General features: G+C 29.3%; 1 protein-coding gene and 1 pseudogene across 1 annotated transcript; one reads left to right on the top strand and one right to left on the bottom strand.

Annotated features, from left to right (window-relative positions):
• Window positions 1-19,795, bottom strand: part of LOC124888082 — a 141,479-nt pseudogene that overhangs the window by 11,314 nt on the left and 110,370 nt on the right.
• On the top strand, window positions 12,080-13,476 carry LOC107845775. Its single transcript, XM_016690256.2, has 2 exons — window positions 12,080-12,552; window positions 13,164-13,476. Exons 1-2 carry the CDS (start codon window positions 12,123-12,125, stop codon window positions 13,247-13,249), a joined length of 516 nt encoding a protein of 171 aa, XP_016545742.2. The 5' UTR covers window positions 12,080-12,122; the 3' UTR covers window positions 13,250-13,476.

Genomic DNA, 19,795 nt, shown 5'->3' with positions numbered 1-19,795 from the left:
ACGTAATTTTGTTCTTCCCCAAAAGCTTTTTTACCATTTTTATCCCCGTGTTACTACGTGCCCTCACCCGTGTGATTATATCCCACAAAAGACAAAAAATAACAAAGTTATAACAACCTACCCAATCACAATTAACCACCTCGCTATCCCTACCCAACCTCACCCCCTAGGCACCCCCCTTACTTTTTTTTTTGTTCCTTTTAACCAAAACACAACAAAAGAAATAAAAGAGGGGGTCCACAGGGAATTGGTTGAGACCAAATACATACATACACAGGATCTTTTTTTTTTTTCTATGGATCACACTCACAATTCACGAAGGCCCACACACTCTAGTCCATTTTTTTGGTTGAATTCATTCATACCTCACCATACATATACACACCCAGCTGTACATATATAAGAGAAAGAAAATGATAGATAGGGAGGGGGGAAAGATTATCATCATCTTTAAAGAGATGCCATTTTGGCTCTCTTCTTTTCTTCTTTCCGCAACACACGCACAGACACACCTTAAATCGCACACACACATACACACAGAAATCATAGAGATAGAGAGAGAAACGTGGAGAGCAACCAAGAGAGAGAAAAGATTCAAGAGAGGTAGAGAGAGATCTGCGTGAGGAAGAAAACGAATCGAGAGAGAGTGCTGGCCGGAGGAGCTGAAATCGATGAAAAGATCGAGAACAATGAGTGGTTTGAATGAGGGAAAACTAGCAAATTTGACTGCTTTCCATTGTGATCCATTTCTATTTGAGGTTTCGATGAGGTCCCATTTGCGAGCTCCGATCCATCGCAAGTTGTCGAAATAAAGTCATCAATTGAGGTCGATTCTTCATCTTTTGTTCCTATTTTTTGTGAATATTTTTGAATAGTGTGATTTTGGTTGATTCTGATTGGAGCAATTTCACTCATTATTTAATTGTCCATCTTGTTGCAAAGTATGTTAATCACGTAGTTTGATTTGGGGTTAAGTTGGATTTTGGGGAAAGAGATCGAAAAATTGATAAAGTAAATATTGTTGCATTTTGATTCATGATTGTTGAATCTTAATTGGAATAGATATCGATTTTGGATAACTTCGATAATACAATGTTTAGGCCGAGAATTGATTGGCAAAGTAGGTCGGGTAGGCAAATTTAGGACTCTTGGAATATTGAATGCTTGAAATATGTGTTGAATGGATTTTTTTTTTTTGGATCAAGTGTATCATTTGGCCAGGGAATGCCCCGGAGTATTTGTGTTTATTCGCCGGGGAATGCCCCGAAGTATTTTGTACTCGAAGGTTGTTCGTGATCAAGTCCCGAGGCATCGGGTAGAGCATGGAAACACAGTTTAGGATTAGTATAGGTTAGACTAGGATTTATATTTTTCGCAATTTTGTTATTTTGGACTGTATAATTGGATTGGACACTATATTTTGGATTTGTTTTGTTTTGTTTATTTGATTGATTGTTTTGTGTGATTTTGTGTGGTTTATACATTCGTAGTGTCAAATTAGCCGATATGCTCAACCAAGCGACCATGGTCAAACCACGGGACCGAGGGGTGCCTAACACCTTCCCCTCGGTCAACAGAATTCCTTAGCCGGAATCTCTGTTCGCAAACCAGTTTAAAGAGTCAAATCGTTTTGAAAAGGATCTTTCAAAGGTGACTTGGCACACCGGATTTGTCAAGTGGCGACTCTGAATAAAACATGTAAATAATCCTTTTTCAAAACAAAATTTCAATCTTTTGTCACTTAATAATAAAAACCCTTTCAAACTTTAAAATAATTCTTTTTAGGAGTGAAAAAAAGGGGTGTGACATAATTAATAATACAATATATATTTAATCTTACTTTAAAGAATTATGCTTTTTGATTAATTTTGCAGATAAGGAAAAGTATGAAAGTTGCATGACAAGATGCAGTGCGAACTATTGCAATGGCTCTAAAGAAAGCTTAAGAAGAAGCATTTAAGAATTAAGTAAAATTATTGCCACAAAAATATGTGTCTATGACACTAAAATATTAATTTGTGGCTATAATTTTCTAAATTATGTAATTGTTATGCATGTGTTGAATAAAACCCTAGTGCTCTAGTATCCGTATTAAAGCACGAGAGAAGATGACTGTAACATATCGTTTTTTCATATAATGTTGTATTGTATTGTGTTGTATTGTTTTAATGAATATATAACAACAACAATATATGCAGTATATATTCACCACGTGGGGTAAGTATACGACGAAATCCGTACTACTACTTCAGTGGTGATATAGAGAACTGTTTCCGATAGACTTCCAGCTAAAGATGAAACAATCCAGAAAAAAATAGTCAAAAGATAAGATACAATAGAAAACACCACACTCAATAATATCATAGACAAAATTTACCAAGTAATACAATAAATAATACAACATCCTGAAATAATACTAGCACGGTAGCTACTAATATGAATAATAAAGTCCTATAGCAAGCACTGACACACTCATTCCTACTATCATTCTACCCTAATCCACCTCCTCCATAACTTTTTATCTAGGATCATATCCTCAATAAGTTAAAAGGCAAGCCTACTCAAAAAACATAATACGAACAATGGCGAAACAAATAAATTTAATTATAAGGACGTTCAAAATTCAATGAAATAAATATTAAAATCTTTGCAATGAGTGAGTTCACTGCCATCTTGCTCAAAACCCAACAAATATTTGTGAGTTGCGTTGCTTTTGTTAAGTAAAATATACAGACTACTGTATAAAGTTAAATATTACTGCACAATGGTGGGGCTCAATCTGAACCTACTTATATTGCGCAATAGTGGGGCTCGATTTGAAAAACTTGGATAAATTTCAAAAAGTTTATCTGTAATTATTCTCTATTCTTACTCTTTACTAAAGTATAAATAATTCTTTATTTTATAATTTTTGGATATATAATTAATATTCAAATGCATAATTTTAAAGTTGAGATACATAATTTTATAATTTTTTACTTAAGAATATAACATTTAATTACTCTATTTTTGCTCGGATACATAATTAACATCCGAATATATAATTTTAAAGTTGAGATACATAATTTTAATTATTGAGATACATCTATTTCTAAAATTATTTGACCGAGATACATAATACATTAACTAGATCAAAGGATGATACATAATTAAAATTATGTATCCGAAAATTTATGAATATGTGAATGTATTCTATTATTTTTTAAAAAAATAAAGGGAGATAGATAATTAATAAAAAGGATAGAAATTTTATGTGATTTAATAAAGTTGAGTTGTGGTGTTATGTAATTTTTTCATTTTTTTTGCGTAGATAGCCTGATAGCATTTCGTTAGAGAGAAGTATATTTGTGAGGCAAAAAAATGAAGGGGTATTTGTTAGCCCAAAAAACAAACGAAGAGATATTTTTGAGTCAAAAAACAAGCATAGAATATTTTTGCTCCATTTCAAATGGTTCAAGGATAGTTTTGGTCCTTTTTTGTTAAAATATTACAAAAGTTTTGGATCTTAATTTATGTCGCGCTACATTATGGGACCGATTAAATAATGTATCGCGATCCTAAGTAATGTATCGCAATACCGCCTAAGTAATGTGTCGCGATACTATGTTACTTATCCGATCAGTTCAAAATTTACAGTTTTATGTAATTTTAAAAAGTATAAAGATGGAATGTAACTAGTTGCTTAACATTTAGGGATCATTTGATAGAGTGTATTGCAAAGCTAATGCATGCATTAGTTTAATGTATACTACTAGTACTTTGTTTGGTTTATTTGTTTATCCTATATATAACTAATGCTTACATTAGTTATACACTCTATTATGTATTGAAGTATGTATTACTAATATCTTAAAATTTATGGTATTAACAATGTAATGAATCTAATAAATGCATTAACATGATTAAAGACATTGTTATCCTTCAAAAAATTTTCCGCATCCTTTCTAACATATATATGAAGCGTATTTCTGTAAAAAAAAATTTAAAAATTATGTAATTTATATTATTTTTAATACATCAAATCAAATACTGCATAAAAAATATAAATATTATTAATATAAATATTATTAATACATTATATTTTATATTATTCTTATACATTCCACCATGCCTTAGTATTTATGAAAATTGCCCTTTCATGATTCCACCAGCAAAAAGTGGTACTAGCCCACATACATGAGACCTAATGAAATTTTATAAAAAAAGAAAAAGAAAATTGACTTGTCATACCTGAGCCTAATAATGCTTGGCAGTTGCATTTGTCTGATTGGTAGAAGCCAATAGCCAGGCTACGCAATATAAACATAGCATCAGCAGTTTGTTTTGTTATAGAGTATCTGCAACTAGATTTGCTTCCCGATAACAATGGTTGATATTTTCCACCATATTACATAAATCTGTCATGAAGTGTAAATAGAACAATCACAAAATGCAGATCCCAATGCCAACTCAGTTTCCACCAAATATGATTTTCCATGGTTCTATGTCATATCCTCTCTTGAATATATGTAAATTATTAAGTCAGGATTCAATAACTTAAAAAAAATAAATTATAATCAATAAAATTTATAATTTTAAATTTTAATTTTCATATCTACAAGTTAATTTTAAATTTTAATGCTTGAAATGCAAGTGATATTACAATTAGTTGTTTCAAGAATATTCTACAGAAAACAATAGTTTAATTATAATTGCAAATCTTCAAATGTTAGTATCAAACAAGAGTTAATAAGGATCCATAAATAACAAAAATATTTGGAGAATTAGGATTTGACTTTTATGAGTTGTATCAACTATCATCAAATTTATAACTCGTCTTGGTTATTATGTAACAATTAAATTTTTATACATATTTAAAATACTTTTAAATATAATTACAATGCCTAAGAATTGCATTTGGCACAACTCGTACCTAAATAATATTAATTAAAGGATTTTGATATATACATGAGTGGAGGAAATATAATACTTGCGGATTCGAAAGAATTCAATTTTCTTAAATCTTATATTTATATTCGAAAATATGTCAAATAATATATGTAATGTATATCTAATGGTGAAACACAATAATAAAGAATGGTTACAAGTTTGATCGTAATTCAAAATTCATAAATTTTAAATTTCAACTACACCAAACATATTCATCCAAATATTTTTGTTATTTGGAGATTTTTCTTGAATCCTACCTGTTTGGTCCTGAGATTTTATTTTTTTACTTTTTTTTTTTAAAAAAATCACTTTATGTCAAATACAGCTCTAAGTTGATGTTTGATCATGAGAATTTTAAATACAAGCCTAAAAGAAGTACGCATAATGGCAAAATAACAAATTTCTACTACTAATATATAAGTGACAATAAGTTGTTGAAGCAGACAGCTTGTGGACGAAATGCCTGTTTCAGCAGCTTCAACCGTGATTTTACTATATTACCCCTAATTAATTATTATAAGTCATTTATGTATTAGCTTTTTTAAAAAATAATAAAAAATTTAAAATAGACATTTATGATAGGACTGCTTCAGCTGCTTCGAACGTGATTTTACTATATCGTCCTTAATTAATTATATAAATCATTTACGTATTAGAAAATTAATTATACACAATTAAAAAAAAGTAAAATGGATATTTATGACATGCATGCTTCAGCTGCTTTGATCTGATTTTACTATAATATTCCTTATTAATTATTATATAAGTCATTTACGTATTGAGAAATAATAATATTTAATTAAAAAAGATACAGCAGACATTTATCACATGCATGCTTCAGCTACTTCAATCGTAATTTTATTATATCACCCCAATTAATTACTATTATCATCAAATTATAAGTTAACTCTAGATATTTTAAATTAACTAGACGACTTATATGGAGTCCATTTAAATTTTTTCCTATAAGTACTTTTTGTATTAATTTTATTATATCTCTTCTAATTAGTTAGCCATTGATGTTTTAAATTAGTTCGACGACTTATACGTGTAAGTAACTTAAAAAATTTTCACATGTAACTTTTATAATAATTTTACTATATCACTTCTAAATAGTCATTATAAGTGATTTAAGTATTAGATTATAAATAATATTTAATAACAAGGACAAAATAAATATATAAATAAAAATTAAAAATTAAAAATGATCGGATAAAGTACTTTGCAATAGTAATATCTCTGTCAAAAAAAGGTAAACAAAAAATTAAATACATAGTTATGATCTAAGATCTGAGTGATTAGAATATCAATTTCTATCAGGTACAATTAAATTAAGCATAAAATACGTAAACAAGGAAATCAAATTTTAATTTTTTTAACAACTTTTTTATTTCGGTGATCAACATGCTTGTCGTCGACCACTGTTTGCTACGTAATTTTACTATATCACCCCTAATTAATTATTATATATATGTCATTTACGTATTACAAAATTAATAATAAATAAAATAAATAAGTAAAATAGACATTTATGACATGTCTGCTTCAGCTGTTTCAACTGTGATTTACTACATTATATTACCTCTAATTATAAATCATTTAATATTAAAAAATTAATAAATTTGATAAAAAAAGTAAAATAGACATGAAATGATAAATTAAATCTTTATGTTTTAAATTAATTTGACATCTTATATGAGGCTGACTTAAATTATTTTTACAAATATTTTTGTATAAAAATTTTGCTATATCACTTCTAATTAGTTATTATAAATCTTTTAAGACATGTCTGCTTCGCTACTTCAATCGTGATATTTGCTTAACCCTCGAAATTATATCGATGTCACTTAAATTGGAATAGAAAAAATATATTATAAATCAGAATAATTAAAATTTAAATTATTTAAAACTATTTAATAATAATAATTTATTTCACCGTTTTCATAATAATTTTAAAAGTTGAAGCTTAGCACGGACCTATCGCCACTAGTAATTATATGGGTGTTCAAAATTTGATAAAATAAATATTGAAAATTTTAGATGAGTGAGCTCACTGCCATCTTGTTTAAAACCCAACAAATTTTTGTAAGTTGCGATTGCTTTTGTTAAGTAGAATATACGCAGTACTATATAAAGTATTAATTGAATGACCAAGTAGACCATATCTATGAATGGATCACGCGATCAAAGAAAAAACGCTAATTTATTAGTTTAGGCTTGAGAATTAAAATGTTAACCAATTTCTTTTACTTTTTTTTTTTTTAAATTACCCCTAAAGAAATTACATAAATTACATCATACCACATCTTGACTTATCATTATTATCTAAAATTTCAACCTTTAAAATAGAGTCAAAACTACTTTTAAATTATTTAAAATAGAGTAAAAATATGTTTTATTTATTTTTTGGCTCACTAATATCCTTTTGTCTAACGGAATGTCATCAGACTGATCAATCCACATCAGCATTCTACTTTATACCCAGCCCACGCCATCAAGAAAAGATCAAGAAGTAGTGTTTGAGAAAGACGTCCTAGCCTAGATCATCCTAGGACATGGGTTGTCACAAGAACACCAACAATGCTGGGGCTCAATCTGAACCTACTTATATTACTGCACAAACACAAAAGCTTGAAAAGTCACTTGAACAATGCCCAATTGCACATGAAGTTCATATGACTACACAAATTCAATGATTAGTGTTAACTTTTTCAAGTTTTTCAAATCGCCGCGAGTAAAGAAAAGTGTAAAGGAGCAAGGTTTAGAGGTTTTTTTCATGACAACGTGGGCTGGTATTAAAGGGATGCTGATGTGGATTAGTCATATGACATTTTTTTTTCATGTGGGTAGCTTGATGATATTTGGTTAGAGAGAGAAGGATATTTGTGATACAAAAAAAATGAAGGGGTATTTGTTATTTAAAAAACAAATGGAGGAGTATTTTTCGATCAAAAAATAAGTGGAGGATATTTTTACTTCATTTCAAATAGTTCAAGGGTAGTTTTGACTCTTTTTCGTTATTAAAATAATTACAAAAATCTTGAATTTTAATTTATATCACGATACATTACTTGGGATCATGATATGTCACGAACTGGTTAAGTAATACAGTATTGCGATCCTAAGTAGTGTATCGCAACAATGCTTAAGTAGTGTATCGCGACACTATGTAATGTATCCAATCAATTCAAAATTTAAAATTTTAGGTAATTTTGAATAAAGTGAGGATAGAATGTAACTAGATGCTAAACAATTGAGATTTATGAAAATTATCCTTTAATGATTCCACATGCAAAAGTGGTACTTGCCACGTATAATTTCACTTCCCATTTTAAGTATTAAAGTTTAAAGTTAGCTTACAATTATGAGAGTCAGAACTTAGAGTTGCGAATTTCACTGATTCTTGTTTTCTTTTAAGTTATTGAGTTCTGACTTAATAATTTGAACATATTCAATTAACTTTTTCAAAGGCGTACAAATTTTGAATCAAAGTTCTGTCCAGACAAATATTTACAAAAGGTAGATCTTATTTGCTAAATTGAGATCACATTTATTGTCAAATATAGTGACAGAATCATAATTTATGTTAAAAAACATTGATATTATTATGTAAGGAACATAAAAATTCAAAATAGATATATCAAATTTTAGTCACGAGATACAAAGTTGGTGGAGTCAAAGTACATTGATATTATTAAGTAGGGAATATGAGAAAACACAATAGATATGTCAATTTTAGTCACGAGATACAAAATTGGTGGAGCCAAAGTTTTATAAAGGAATATCAAAATGTAACTAAGGAAATTTATGAAAAAACAATACTCCCTTTGTTTTAGTTTGTGCCATCTTTTGAATTTTGAGATTTAAACAAGTCTATATTTGACCTTAATTTTATAATTTGAATATATTACTTTTTACACAGTTTTCAAATTTGTATATTTTGTTTCAAAAAGATTAAAAGATTTGATAGCGGGTTTAAACTATTTGACTATCGATATTCTAACTATGTCACAAAAACTAGAACAGAGGAGTAACATATGTTTCCTAGATTTACATCAATCAAAATAACAATTTTCATATTATATAACTCACTATATTGTAAGTAAACTTTCCCAATTATGGCAATGAAAGTTGAATTGGTGTTGTTCCTTGCTATGCTTTTGTTTATATCAAATACCGGAGACGCTGAATCATGTTATCAGGAATGTCTTAGTAAGTGCACAGTCGATCCTATCTGCATTGTTCCCTGTGTTAAAAAGTGCATATGTAACTCACTTGACACTACTGATGAAGTTGAAACTCAAAATCAAGTGTGTAATGTTGGTTGTTCCCTAGGACATTGTTACAAATTTCTCATCCAAAATGGTAACTACCAGTCTACCACTCCTTCATGTGGTGCAATTTTACTTCCTCCGTTCACCATTATTTATTCATGTTACTAAAACTTGATGTCCAGTTTGAAAAAATAATGAATAATTTATCTATTTCTATTCATTTTACCTCTGTTGTAAAATACTATTCATTGCTCGATGAAGTTCCCAAATTATTAAATTTATTATATTCAAACCGTGATACAGTAAAATTACTCGTATTGTTTGTTGTTTCTTAACATGTGTGTCAAGTCAATGGTGGACAAGTATTATTGGACGGAAGAAGTAACATATTATTCCATCCGCTTCATCCTTGCTCGGTCCGTGTTGACTTGACACAACCCTTAATAAAATTTTAATTAGAGGTGTATTTTATTAAATTTAATCTTAAATGGATAAGTGAATTAAAATGTCTATTTCTAATATAGAGCTCAAATAAAATGAAATAAGGGGAGCAAACCGGTTTTCTTTGTCCACAAGGTCTGGATTCATTTTTTGTGAGATAAATAGAATTTTCATACAATTAATATCAATTGTATGAGTTATAAATTAAAAATTATTATGTAATTAATAACACTATATATTTAATCTTACTTTACAGAATTATGCTTTTTGTTAAAAATTATTATGTAATTAATAACACTATATATTTAATCTTACTTTACAGAATTATGCTTTTTGATTAATTTTGCAGACACGTAAAAGTATGAAAGTTACATGACAAGCTGCAGTGCGAACTATTGCATTGGCAATATTGCTCTAAAGAAAGCTTAAGAAGAAGCATTTAAGAATTAAGTAAAATTATTGCAACAAAAGTATGTGTCTATGACCTTAAAAAATTAATTTGTTGTTATAATTTTCTAAATTATGTAATTGTTATGCATGTGTTGAATAAAACTCTAGTGCTCAAGTATTAGTATTAAAGCACGAGAGGAGATGGTTGTAACGTATAGTTTTTCATAATGTATAATGTGTTGTTGTATTGTATTATTTTAATGAATATAATATTTAAATAATAGCAAAATACATCGACAGATATCTAAACTTTGCACGATCTTTTACTTTGGCACCTAAAGTAGATGGTGTTTATTTTTGGCACTTCAACTAGCATTTCGATGTGTCATTTTGACACTTTTTACTCAATCATCAAAAATATGCAATGTGTGTGTATTACACGCGCTGCTGACGTGTAAAGAGGTGAATAATATGATGACGTTTTGCATGCTCAATTATATCCCCCACGAATTAAGTTCCACGTAGCCTATCACCAACATCCACGGGTCACAAAATTCACCATGTACCACCCACATCGTTTGAGTATTTTTATGACAACCGAATTAAGCTCGCAACTAGCTTCTCCATGTGTGTATCTCCAAGCTTGTGAGGGTAACCAAACCAATCCCCACACCCCATCATTTCGCCACAATCACCATACTCATCCCACCAGACTTGGGCTTTGATACTAGTTGTTGCACTCAGTCAGCCTAAAAAACTCTTATATGGTGTGATATCATGTTCTTTGGGTCAAGTCTGTATGATTTTTTCCCTAAAGGTCTCATATCCTTAAGAGATTCTTCATAGTATAATTTTTGGACAATTTTTCCCCAAAAGGTCTCATTTTGTATCACAAACGGGATTATGCTGAAATCTCAATTGCGCCCCTGAGTCTCTCTCTCTCTCTCTCATATCTCTCGCACGTGTATGTTTGATTATTTAAAATTAAATAATTTTATCTATTGTGAAAATTTTTAGTGAAGTGTAAAAGTTCAACTCACTTTTCAAAGATCTTTCACATTTTAATATAATAATGTAAATATAAACATATATTTTAGTTTAAGCACATATATATTTTACCAACAGAAGTTTCATGTGGTTGATCGATCATCACTTTTGTGTTTGTCATGCAGTACCTCTTTCCCTTGCTGCAAGAGGCTAAGAGAGACTCATCAATTTGAATCATAGTTATGGTACGATTTTTTTTTATTTATTTTTGCTATAATTAAAATCTTTCCTTGTTCCTAAAATCAATTTTTTACAAAATCATTGATTACATTCTTATTACGCACTCAAAACTTTTAAAATTTGGTACTTCTTAAATCTTTCTTATTCTAATGCTTTTATATTTATTTCTAAATTTTTCAAATCTTCTTAAAATCAAATTTAGTTGATTTAGAGTTCTTTAACTAATGGAAAAAGTATTAGTTACGTTGTCATTAATTTCGATGACTTCTAATAAGGAAAGGTTTTGCCATAAATATATTTAATTCTTTTTCAACTCTTAAATATCAGGAAAAAATAGTGAAAAGATGATTTTGTCAAAAGCAAAGACTTTTAATGAATGACAAAAAGTTCAAATAACATTTCTAAGGCATTCACACTTTATATATATATATACATACATACATATATATATATATATATATAGAGAGAGAGAGAGAGTATAATATAGTACTCCCTCCGTTTCGGAATAAGTGAATTGTTGGGGTATTTATTGGTGCTTCAAAATAAGTGAATCATTGAATTTTTTTTCCAAATTTACCCTAATGATTTGACAACCAATTAACTTTTGAAAAGGTATTACAAGGTCAGTTTTTTTTTGGGGGGTATAAATGGAAAGTTGTGTTAAATTTATGTCTTTAATGCTTTTTCCTTAATCTGTGTGCCAAAATTCAATAATTAATTTATTATAAAACGGAGAAAGTATAATTTTAGGGCGAATTCGGGGGTCGGGTCTCAATTGATATATTTTGGATAAAGATTTGGCTCCTCCTTGATTCTCCATCACACAAATTATCTTAGTTATAATAATCTAAAAACAATATAATGATATATGTTTCCTCTATAAATAGCTCCTTATGGCAATCTTATTTTCACACCAAACAAAAAACAAGAACAAGTATATTTATTGTTCAAATTATTAGCTCTCTCTCAATGGCAATGAAAGTTGTTGTAATGTTGTTCGTTGCAATTCTTGTGATGACAGAGCACAATGCTATGGCTAGTTCAATAACATGTCTGATTGGATGTGCACCTAAGGCGATATTTCCAGAAACTTATCTTAAGTGCATCGTTAGTTGTGGTAGACCATGTACGATACAATGTTTCGTTGACAACAAAAAAGCTGACGACATAGCTAATTGCCTCACGGGTTGCTTTTCCCCATTTGTAAATGAGGAGATTGAAACTCCAAACCGTACAACTACTGTTTGTACTGTTGGATGTTCTCTTGCAATTTGTGCTCAATTTCACAACGGTAACTGACTAACACTGCTTGGCTTTCTAGCCACTTGCATTCATTCTGTGTTTTTACTTTATCTTCTATCATGGACGGACAACTCAATAAAATTAATGTCCTAAAATCAAATATTGATATAAGAAGCTTGCTAACTCCTTATTAGTCCCGAAGCATCTCTCCTTATTTACTTATTCTTCTTTAATTTAAATTAATTATAGAATATTCCACTTCTTAATAATAACTCCTAGATACATGTGGATACGTGTCGTAACTCTTAGATACATGCATGTTGTAATCCCCTAGGTACAAGCGGATATATGCAATGTATCTGAGGCTGAACCATATATATATTCAGATACCTTAACCATGTATCTGGAAGTCTTAATGCGCATCTACGTATATCTGGAGGATTTCTTGTCTACAATGTATCCACAACAACACAATGTATCAGTGTCGTTTTTAATGATACATTATGTAATAATGAAAACTTATGGGAGAGGGAGTAATTAGTTTCTACAGGAATGTGATGTATATTGTTTACCATTTATTTTATCTTCTATGATGTATAAATAGAGGCGGCTCAATAAAATTAATGATCGACTCATCAATTTTTCTGGTTAATTTTGCAGATAAAGAGATGTTTGGAGCTTGCATGAAAAGCTGTGCTAGCAACCATTGCGCCATTGGTGGCAATATTGCTCTAGAGAAAGCTTAAAGAAGAAGCATGAATTTGCTGAAATTATGGCCTCAAAGTATGTGTCTTTTGACACTGTTAAGTACTAAGGTACTAAATACTTTTGAGGTTGTGATTTTCTAAATCATGTATTTGTGTTGTGTATTGAATTTGAGATTTTCTAGGTTATGTATTTGTGTTGTGTACTGAATAAAACTCTAATGCTTCCTCTTAATGCAATGGAGAAGTGTACTTCCTTTGTTAATGCACTGGAGAAGTGTTAATTACTTACTTTTTGTTTACTAGTTGCGGTTGATATTAAATGAAATTAATTATAAAAATTATTATCTTATTGATTTTATATATAAAAAAATTATTCAATATCGTTTACATATTTGAAATTAATAAATTTATGCAATATAAAAAAATAACTATTAAAATATTGAACTTAATATCATTAATTACATAAAATTAAAATATTTCATTACAAAAATTTGTATCCATGTGTAAATAATATTATACTGTAATATAATTATTTGAGAATATAAGATAATATTGTGATCTATATTGATTTTTTTGTAAAAAAGAAAATCATATAATTACAAAAGAAAATGCATATTTAACATAATTATTATTAGTTAAGTGACTTACTTCTAAATTTTTCTTGTCTTGAGTCGGGGGTCTATCGGAAACAATCTTTCTACTTATCTTGAAGTAGTGGTATGGATTGCGTACATCTTACCCCTCCAGACCCCACTATGTGGGAATACACTGGGTTTGTTGTTGTTGTTGTTGACTTACTTCTAAATTTGATTAAAAAAAACAACGAACTAATGAAAGATATGTTTTAGAGTTATGCACATGAGGGTTCCCTATAAAATTTTAACGTGAAATTTAAATTCTTTTATATTAAATATTTTAATTTGCACCCTCTTATCCAGAGGAAGAAAGGAGTTTCCCCTTCTTTGTTCTTGTCTTAATAGATTTTTCTTTCAAAGTAGATTTTGCATTCCTTTGCACGATCTTAGTCATAGTATATTTTTTATAAATTTAAAATATTTTTGCGTCAAGGCAAATATTTTGAGCAAAGTCTCAATAATAGTTAATTTTTCCTCTCATATTTTTTTATTACCATTTTTTCAACAAATAACTTATAACATTATCTAAAGTCCTAACCTGTGTGCACGATTTCACAGTGTTCACTTATTCTCTTATGATAATGGACCAAAAAATATCAACGAATCTTATTGTATATTATTTTTTCGACTAAATTTTTTAGTCCTTCATAGGTTTGAATATTCACTCTTCAACTCTATTTTCGATCAACCCATCATACTTTCTCAATTTACTTAATTTGAATGAAATTATAAATATTAATCACTATCGAAATTGAATTTCGTCCCATCTTAGAACATTCAACTAATACTTAACCCCTCATGTTCATCAGTACAATAAGATATTAATCTTATTCATGTTTATCCTTTATATTGTACAAAGTAGATCAAAATAATTATTGCACCCAAAGATCTATAATATTCTAAAATTGAAGTTACAAATATAAAAATAAGTATGATTGAACTCATTCCCTGCTTATATCAACTAAAACAAAAAAATTAAGAAAGTTTGTAGCATAATATTTATAAATAACACATTAAAATGACCTTTACTTTCACATTAGTACAATATGCTAAGTGAAAGTATCATAATATTTGCAGTAAGAATTCAACTATAATGAATTTGTAAAAAATAATATTCATAAGTATTTGATTTATTGAATTTGAGCATTGCCCATTAAGCATCAGCCACGAGATACTCACCCAAATTTTGATCTTCGAGATATAGCTTTTGAGATAGTAACTCTAGTGTCGGGTAAACTTCATAGATAGTTATGCAACCGTCATTTTTTTTACTAAGATCACTTAACTATCATTCTTAATACAATATCACAAAACTTTTAATATACTATTAAAATCACATAATTTAATTTACAAATTAATTATTAATCATAACATATAGAAATATAGTATAGACAAATCAAGTGTTAATCTTAATATATAGAAATATAATGAATTAGTAATTTAGTATCAAAGTTTATTAATTTTTGAAATCATATTATTATCTCACTAAAATCTAAAGCAACAATATTTACAATGCAAGAAAATCAACTATCTAATATCAATATTAGTTTCTTCATATTTAATGTATAACTTATAAATTTTTATGTTATTGCTAAAATTCTCATTGCAAATTTTGACCAATATAAATTTTTATAAGTCTTAAAAATATATGCATATTAAAAGATCACTAACTTAAATCTTCAAAGAGTACAGATTATATTTTTTTATAAAACATAAAGTACATGAATACTGACTCATAAAGTTTTTACCAAACATGTAGAAAATAAATTGAATATGCAGCATAACCTGTATATTTGGTTGACTTGATAAATCAATAAAAATCTATTCTAAAACAATACTCAAAGTAAATTGAGATTCTAGCAATTATCACGACAAGATAAGTTGTGGCAGAAATCACTTGCACAATTCATCTTCTCCAACATGTTATGGCAGAAATTAAATAGCTTTTAATGAATGTAGATTTCTTATACAGTGATAAATTGTAATCGCATTAGAACTTCTAGATTAATTGCAGTTGGTACATTATTCTTTTCTCTCTCTCTCTCTCTCTCTCTCTCTCTCTCTCTCTCTCTCTATATATATATATATATATATATATATATATATATATATATATATATCATTAAGAAATATATATTTTTAATTCATTTTATTGATCTGCGCGTTTAAATTCTTATATAAGATAATTTAATCTTTGTTAATTAATTTTGTTCACCAAAACGAAGAATCTTTTTCGAATTTGATTATTTTAAAATTCAAAATTATTCTTATAGATATATATAAGGTTATATAATTGGTCAATTAAAGAATAACTTTGTAAGGAAAAAATTTATTTGACTTTGAATATTGGTTAATTAGGACTATGTAATTGTAGTAGTTATTTTCGATAAACATTATGCGATATTTTTTGTATACTAATATTCATTTTAATGTTTTTAATAGTTATTTATTTTCAATCTACCTTCCCTTTAAATTCAAGACTATCATTTATTTATTTTCTAATATAAAATGATAGTGTAATTACTCATTGATAGTTATTCTTAATTATGAAATTCCTTTCATTAAATATGAATACATATTGTTTTAAATATAGATTACTTAAAATATATCAAATGAAAATTTTTCCAATAAATATGAATGCATATTTTTTAAATAAAATTACTTGAAATATATTGAAATAAATTTCTTCCATTTTGTAGTGCAAAATTACAATTTGAGTGATCACATCTTTTTCATAATATTTTAAATTTTGGAATAACTCTTTGATTATTATATTTTTTTTCATATAAGTTGTTTGATTACTAATTGGTTATTCTCTTAATTGATATTTCTTGATACTTTCTTGATTTAATAAATTGTAATCAACTCATAAATGTTCATTTTTACATAATATTGTTATTTGAATTAATTATATACACATTATGAGTGATGACATTTTTTTCATAATATTTTAATTTTGGAAGGACTCATTTTTCATAATAATCTTTTTCATATAAGTTACTTGATTATTAATTAGTTATTCTCTAATTGATTTATTTTGTAATACTTTCTTGATTTACTAAATTGTAGTGAAATCATAAATATTTGTAAATAATAGTATTATTTAAATTAATTGAGTATATTTTTGGAGGGATAACATCTTTTTCATAATATTTTTTTATTTTGAAATGACTTTATGATTATTATAATCTTATTCATATAAGTTATGTGATTCTATTTACTAATTGATTTTTTGTAATACTTTATTGATTTACTCAATTATAGTAAAATCATAAACATTTACTTTTTATAATATTGTTATGTATGTTGTTTAAATTAATTGTTCACATATTTTAAGGAATGACATCTCTATTGAAAGAATTTTTATTTTGGAATGACTTTTTGGTCATAGTAATTTTTTTCATAAGTCTTACCAATTGGTTATTCACCAAAATAAATTTTGTTGCCAACAAAAAAGATTATTGTTGCCAAAATACCAAGTGGCTAGTTCTCAATATGTCACTTGGCTCTTCTTTGCTTTAATATATACTAGTATAGGTGCCCGCGCGATGTGCAGAATTTTTTTAGAAAAATAAATCATTAGAAATGTTATCTTATTAGTTTGAAATAATAAATTAATTTTTATTGTATCACATTAATATATTAAATATATTTTATAATAAATAATTCATAAAATTACATCGTTCAATTAATTTAGTTGAACTATGTATTCTCCCTTAGCCGCCGCCACTCCATTGCGCCACCCCCACCCTTCTTCAACCCTCTCAACCTCTCCTCCAAACAATCCCATAATCAAATCATATGAAAAAATGAATCATATAATTATCAAAAAAAAATTGACCAGCAGTTTTCTTTATTACATTGTTCACTATCTAATATTATTCGATTGTTAATATTGACCTTTATTAACTTATCAAATTGTTTAATATAATTATCAAGTGATTGTTTTGTTAATATAAAATTATAAATTTATTTTGTTTAATAATGTATTTTCTATTTTTTTTCAATATAAAGGATAGTAATTTGTTTCTTTATTAAAAAATTTTTATTTAATTTATTCATTATATTTTCAAAATTAATTCAAAATTCTTATCCCTTACCCCAACCCTCCAATACCTGTAAACAAAATACTACATTTTAATTATTTTCTTATTGTGCTTTTGTTGAGTAGTGGCTGGGGTGACACATGGTGGAATAGGGTCATGTCCTGGAGTGCTGGGTGTGGGGTCGGGGGCTGGTGTTGGGCTAGGTTTGTCATGTGGAGGGCGAGGTATTAATAAAAGAGATAAAAATATCGATAGATTGAGGGTAGGGTCGTGAAATATAGGGACCTGCAGGGGAAGTTAATAGAACTAGTTAAGATTCTTAGGAAGAGAAGGATTAATATTGCATATGTTCAGGAGAGCAAATGGATAGGTTCTAAGGATAGGGATGTAGATGGGTACAAGTTGTGGTACTCAGGTAGTGACAGGTGCAGGAATGACGTAGGTATCTTAGTGGATGAGGAGCTCAGGGGGTAGGTAGTGGAGGTTAATAGGGTTAGTGATAGGGTGATGACTATTAAGTTGGTCTTTGGAGGGTTTACTTTGAACATATGTAATGCGTATGCACCACAGGTGGGTCTGGACGAGGAGGAGAAGAAGAGTTTTTGGGAGGTTTTGGATGAGGTCGTTAGAGGTGTGCCTAGTTCGGAAAAGATTTTCTTAGGAGGGAATTTTAATGGGCACATCGGTTCTTTGCCGTTAAAGTATGATAATGTGTATGGAGTTTTTGGGTTAGGGGTTAGGAATGATGAGGGATCTGCTCTTTTGGAGTTTGTGAGGGCTTTTGGGTTGGTGGTAGTGAATTCTAGTTTTTCGAAGAAGGAGGAGCATCTTGTTACTTTACGTAGTAGGTTAGCCAAGACTCTGATTGACGTTTTGCTGCTTAGGAAGGGGGATAGAGCTTTGTGTAAGGGTTGTAAGGTGATCTCGAGTGAGAATCTTGTGACCCAGCATAGACTGCTGGTGATGGACTTGGCTATCAAGAAGGGCAAGAAGAGGCGGGGTGGGAAGGGTTTGCCTAGAATTAGGTGGGGTAACCTAACTCCGGTTAGTGCGTTAGAGATAGGGTCGAAGTTAGAGAGAATAGGGGTGTGGGAGTGTAGAGGGGACGTGGATAATATGTGAGATAATGTTTTTGGGTGCATCAAGGAGTTTTCTAGAGAGGTATTGAGCATTTCGATGGGCTGGTCTGGCCGGTATCGAGGGGATTGGTGGTAGAAAGAAGATGTCAAGAAGGAGGTGGAGAAAGGTGGGGAAAATAGGTTGTGTAGGATTGCGAAGTTTAAGGAGTGAAAGGGGTGGGATATGGATCAGGTGAAGTGTATTAAGAGGGAGGATGGTAGAGTATTGGTTGACGATGCCCTTATTAAGGAAAGATGGCTGTCGTATTTTCATAGGCTATTGAATAAGGAGGGGGACAAATGAGTTGTGTTAGGGGAGTTGGAGCACTCTGGAGAGTGTCGCAATTTTGGCTATTATTGGCATTTTAAGGTTGAGGAGGTTAGTGATGCCATTCGCGAGATGTGAAGAGGCAGCGCGACGGGACCCGACGAGATCCCGATAGATTTTTGGAAGTTTTCTAGCGGGGTAGGGTTGAGGTGGTTGACCAACTTGTTTAACAATATTTGTAAGTCTGCTAGGATGCCCGAGGAGTGGATATGAAGCACGATGATTCCTCTATATAAGAATATGGGGGATATTCAGAGCAACAATAGCTACTATGGTATTAAGTTGTTGAGTCACACGATGAAGATTTGAGAGAGGGTAGTAGAGCAGAGGTTGAGGAAGATTGTGTCTATTTCAGAGAATCTATTTGGATATATGCCTGATCGCTCTACGACTGAGGCAATTCACCTAGTGCGGAGACTGATAGATCAATATAGAGAGAGGAAGAGAGATCTGTACAT

Source organism: Capsicum annuum, chromosome 10 (genome assembly GCF_002878395.1).
Source record: "Capsicum annuum cultivar UCD-10X-F1 chromosome 10, UCD10Xv1.1, whole genome shotgun sequence".
Lineage (NCBI taxonomy): Eukaryota > Viridiplantae > Streptophyta > Magnoliopsida > Solanales > Solanaceae > Capsicum > Capsicum annuum.
This window is presented reverse-complemented; position numbering and strand designations above follow the sequence as displayed.

Bases quoted from the DNA above. Each gene is read 5' to 3' on its own strand.
- LOC107845775 (XM_016690256.2), top strand. From the start codon at position 12,123: ATGATATATGTTTCCTCTATAAATAGCTCCTTATGGCAATCTTATTTT. The intron at 12,553-13,163 runs GTAACTGACTAA...TTAATTTTGCAG, and splicing joins TTGTGCTCAATTTCACAACG to ATAAAGAGATGTTTGGAGCT.